Source organism: Octodon degus, unplaced genomic scaffold (assembly GCF_000260255.1).
Source record: "Octodon degus isolate 3935 unplaced genomic scaffold, OctDeg1.0 scaffold00187, whole genome shotgun sequence".
Lineage (NCBI taxonomy): Eukaryota > Metazoa > Chordata > Mammalia > Rodentia > Octodontidae > Octodon > Octodon degus.
In genome coordinates this window covers 3,765,308-3,770,541 of record NW_004524763.1, presented here as the reverse complement: position 1 = coordinate 3,770,541, position 5,234 = coordinate 3,765,308, and the positions used below count along the sequence as shown (strand labels likewise).

General features: G+C 41.9%; 1 protein-coding gene across 1 annotated transcript in view; it reads left to right on the top strand.

The window, feature by feature from the left end:
- The window catches only part of Ift57 (intraflagellar transport 57), a 72,582-nt gene extending 70,224 nt beyond the window's left edge, over positions 1-2,358 (top strand). The window contains exons 10-11 of the mRNA XM_004643968.3: positions 734-800; positions 1,973-2,358. Of these exons, the coding sequence (XP_004644025.1) occupies positions 734-800; positions 1,973-2,151 (246 nt within the window). The 3' untranslated portion in view covers positions 2,152-2,358. The remainder of the gene's footprint in view (positions 1-733; positions 801-1,972) is intronic.
- The last annotated feature ends 2,876 nt before the right edge of the window (positions 2,359-5,234 follow it).

Here is a 5,234-nt window from a genome sequence, read left to right as displayed (position 1 = left end):
CTTAGCTTGTTCTAAGTAGGTGCTTTAGACCACTGAGCCATCTCACCAGCCCAAGTGTTTTTTTTTGGGTTTTTTGCGCCGAATGCCTTCAAGGCATGACTGGCTGTCTTGTGTTGTGGGGATCGAACCACAGCAACCTGAGCCTAACTGCTTTGTTGAAGCAGCCACTTAAAGAACTGAGCTAAGGGGCAGGCCCCTCAGAGTGACTTTAGTATGCCTCTAGAGTTTGGAGTTCATATTTTGAGTAGAGCAGTAAAACATTTTATATATAACCATGTGTTATAAACATCTTTTAGTGTTCTAGAAAGAAAAAGGTGGCATAGTCTCTAGTAGAACTATAATAATAAGAAAGATACCTAGCAATCCTTTAGAAGTGAAAATCTCCTTAGGTTGCTTATACTGTTGTAATTAATATCTAATTATTAAAGAATGGCATGATAGGTGCTATGAGGTAACTGCAGAGCCTGAGTTCTGAAAACAGCCTGCTTTTTCCAACATCACACCATGGTAAGGCAAATAGGAAGGTAAGCTCATCACGTGGAGCACAGTGAGCATCTCGGGTGGAGACCTTCATCTACAAGCTTTATCCTGTTTGACTCACGTCCAGAATAGTCCTGCTGTTGTTATTTCCCTTTGTCTGATAACTAAATTAATCTTTCTTGATATTTCATTTAAGCATTTTGAAAGTTTGTTCAAATTCACAACTTACCATGAAAACTGTTTTCAATGAAAGGTTACAGAAGAATTAGAAAAGGTAAAACAAGAAATGGAAGAGAAAGGCAGCAGCATGACGGATGGCGGTGAGTACCACTCAGCTCAGGAGGGGAGTGAGGTGTGCGGCAGCACCGGCCCTGCCGGGCTCCTTCCTGGGCCAGCAGCAGCGCCGATGAGTGCGGAGCTGGCCCTTCAGAAAGAGCTGTTTGCTCCTTTTGTCAAGAGGGTTGCATGATACAAAAGTGCCACGTGATAATTGATATGCAGTGTTCCCATATAAATCTGCTAAAAGGAGTAGTTTTTCACTAACATTTGTGGGATTTTAAAAAATCAAACTGATTCAAAAATAGAGAAATATTTAAGTACGTACTTTGTTCTGCCAATTTAAAAAAATAACATTTTGTGTTCATGAAATGAGCTTCTTTTTTCCACTGTCTGTACAAAAGAGCACTAAGTATATGGCCAGAGGACACTAAGGCCATGATGTGGTAGCCTGTTTTATTTTTTAGCTCCTTCTCAGAAGACCTAATTGGGCAGAGGTCAAGTGGAAAAGAATTAATAACCTAATAATTGTCCTCCTTTGTGAGCTAGTTACTTCAGCATGGGCTGGTAGGATTTGCTTAATGTTTTTATATGCCCTAGAAAGAGTTTCTAGTGTTCTGATATATACTAAGGAGGTGTTTAGGGGCTTTTTTGTTCTAAATAGTAATTCTCACAAGGGCGGGGGTTCGATCCCCAATGTGCCATGCTGGCCCCGCCCCAGGGGTGCACTGAGACAGCAGCAATCTAGACTGCGTGTGGTGGCGCTTGCCTGTAATCCCAGCACTTGGGAGGCTGTAAACAGGAGAATCATTAGGAGTCCATTCTATGTGGTGAGACCCTGTAGATTCTGTAGACCCAGCCCTAAATACAGGAATAAATAAATACAAAATAGTAATTCTTCCTTTCTGTTTCTCCCACTGTGTCCACTTTCCCAGCAGCCAAATATACTCACCCATAAAATCATGCTGAACATGTCCTTAAATACCCGCTTAGTAACTCTTTCCCTGGAAATGTTCCTAAGTTCAGCCTCAGGACATCATTTCCCATCCTGAAAGTCTCAGGTGTTTAAAAGGCCACAGGAAAACTGTGAATGTCAGTGAGTTGTCAGCTGTGATTTTAACCCTATTTTTGGCTTAAGACAAAGTGAGGAAAATGTCACACAATTCTATAATAACAAATAAACATCTTCATCCCATGCTGCTGTTTTTTTTTCCAGCTCCTTTGGTGAAGATTAAACAGAGCTTAACAAAACTGAAGCAAGAAACCATTCAGATGGACATTAGAATCGGCGTTGTAGAGCACACATTGCTCCAATCGAAACTGAAGGAGAAGTCCAACATGACTAGGGACATGCACGCAACAGTTATTCCAGAATCAACAATAGGCTCTTATTAAAAACATAGTGTTTTTCATGCTTCTGATTAGTTGGTTTTTATATTAAATTTTATTTAATGTTACAGAGATCCTAAACACAGATAAACCTCGGCAACATGTTCAATAGGTAGTTTGGGGTATTATATACACGTTTTATATGATGGTGATTATGACATAAAACAACTTTGAATATAATGTTTAATAAAATAATGAAAAATTCTGATGTTTAAAGAGCCTTTCACTAATCATTTCCTATCTCAGAAATTCCTGGAAGCTCACTCTTGGTGTCCTTTTGTGACCCTGTGTACGTGGCCTATGTTCTGTAGGTGTTCCTGCTGTCGCCGCTGCACCACCAACACAAGGTTGGCCCCTCTGCTTCAGTCCCCCTCTGTGTGACCCAAGTGCTTCTGTGCCTGGAGGATCTGAGGAGCCCAAACTGCCCCTTCCAGGCACCTTCAATTACCAGATTTTTAAAGTTTTTAAAAAGTTCAGTATCCTCATTAACATTTAACTTTAGTATTTCTCCAGAGCAAAGCCCCTCATTAAAAATTAATTTAGTCACATGTAACTCTACTCCTAGAATGAGGAAGAAGTGAGTGCACCAATGTCGTGGCGCCACCCTCCTTCCCAGCTGTGCTGTGGCCGTTTCTCAGGTGCAGCCGTGACAGGGCACGTGAAGGGCAGCCTGCAGTCCTGGTGATTCCGGCTTCTCACTGTGCAACTCTAAAAACTGTCGAAACAAGGAATATTAGAGTACCAGCCTTAGAGCAGGAGAAAACAAGTTGAAGCAGAAGATAGCCTACTCTGTACTTTCTCTAGAGTAACAATCAATACAAAAATATGTGTAATTATATAGCTAGATCTACAGATCAGAGGCTGGATAGTCCAGTGGTACCCTGCAGACCAAAGGAGGAGGAATCCACAGTGCCCACCTGTGTGCTTGAGAGCTGGAGGGTCCAGCAGCTGCTCAAGAAGATGCAAGCTGCAGAACTAGAGTGACGGAGGATGCAAGGCCAGTCTGCATGGGAAGGCTGAAGGTACTAGCAACTGATGTCCAGAGGTGATGGCCAAAATCAGAGTGCTTGACAAATAAGCGCTTTCTCTTTCCATACCATCCAGGCTATACGGTCATTGTTTGGTGGCACCCACATCCAGGTGGGTCCTAGCCCCTCAATTTGCTGGCCCAAGGTCAGTTATCACATACTTGAAACTGCTTTACAGATGTGCTAGGAATTCATAGTGCATTCATATTGACATAGCATGATCAATGTTTGTGTCCACCTTGCTGAAAACACTCATGACAAATGTAAAGGATTGCCATGTCACCTTCCCCAAGACTGAAGTGTGACTGTTTACTTCCCAGCCCTGTGGGATATGTAGGGCTGACCTCCTAAGTGGGCCTTCTGTTTAATTAGTGAGTGAATGTGACCCAGGTTGTGTGCACATCTTCATGGAAGCAGGCAGCTGAAAATGGACTAAGGAGCTTATCAAAGGCTGTGGTTGGGGTCAGATGAGCTGTGACACCACGGGGCTAAGACGAGACGGCAGCTCCATGGAGGCCTGCAGGACTACATACAGCGCACTTGTTTGTTAACCATAACCTACATCTGGCTGTTCCAGCCCCTTCCATAGGAACCTTTGTCCCCTCTGTTGCCAGCCTGGCTGCTTGTCTGCCACATCCAGTCATTGTCCCCTCACCATGTTCCTCAGTGAATACTGAGGTTCTGGGAGCCCCTTGGCCTTTTGTTCCCTGAGAGCAGCTGTCCACCCCAGATCCCCGCCTGCACCTCTATTTTCTCTTGCTCTTTCCCACTATGCACAAACACATGGCAAGAGACTGAGGACTCACTACAGGGGTCCCGATAACTGCACCATGGAAAGGGTCTCCCATACACAACTCTTGATGAAAATGTTTTACATTTAGGACAAAAATAATATTTTTAATCCTAATAATTTTCTCCCTTGAATTTATTTTTTCTCAGCATTTATTTTCTAGCCTCATTATCCCAGTACAAACACAAATCTATTTTCCCTCAAACTGAGTTTAGATAAAAGAAAATTGATATATATAAACTGTTACCCAAGAGAATGACAATTTTAAAAGGACAAGCCAGTTTACCTAATTTGTAAAGAAGAAAGAAAAAAAATCCATAGTGAGATAATGGGAAATATGAGCGTCTGACATTATCTTCCTTCTTTATGGTCATTGGGAAGAGCCTCGCAGAAAAAGATAAAGCATCCTAACTTTTGGTCCTCAGAACTGATTTGCATAGGTGTTCTCATGGTTGAGCAGTATTTTGATTAACTCAAGGCTGAGAGCCCTTCTAGATCAATCAGAGCTTTCCTTAAAATGTTTTTTCCCAGAAGCCAAGTGCTCTATTTTGTGCAAACACAAAAATATTCTTAAGAATTCTTCAGCATATGAGCAGCCTATGTTGGTTTTCTTCTCTGAAATAATCCAATTTCTTGGACTGGTGGTGGGCCCCTCCCTCTTTCCACAGAATATTGCATATACTTGGATAAAGTATTTAAACTGCATTGCAGTTTTTCCTCCTGTCCTCCCTAAGGGATTATGATGCCTGAGAGTATGGACAAAATCACTTCATTTCCATTCAAGCCACGCCTAAGTGTCTAATAAGTAGGTAGAAAGTAGACAGGTGATCGGCATTGTGTAGTTCCCATATCTTCTAGTTCCTGTTTTATAGCATGAAGAATTTAATGGCTTTTAAGCCTGTGTGTTTGGGATAATAATTAAAGTTGCAGTTTTCTCCTGTGGTATTTGGATTAGAATGGGAATCCAAATTCATTTAGAATCCAAATTCAAATCCAAATGAATCATAATTCATTTTTTTCCTGCCTACTGTGTTTTCCTGAAAATAAAACCTAACTGGAATGACCTAGCCAGATCCATCCTTGGCTGGTTATTACCATGGTGATGGCTGGTGTCATTCAGCAGGTTGCACTTCATTATTCTCCAGCTGTATGGATACTCTGTGATGGCAGAGAAGGCAAGGATAGGCTGATTGAGGCTGGCATTATTGTTCCAGAGTAAGTCTTACTTTCAGGAAAACACAGTATAGGTCAGTAAAGCCTTACAATATAAG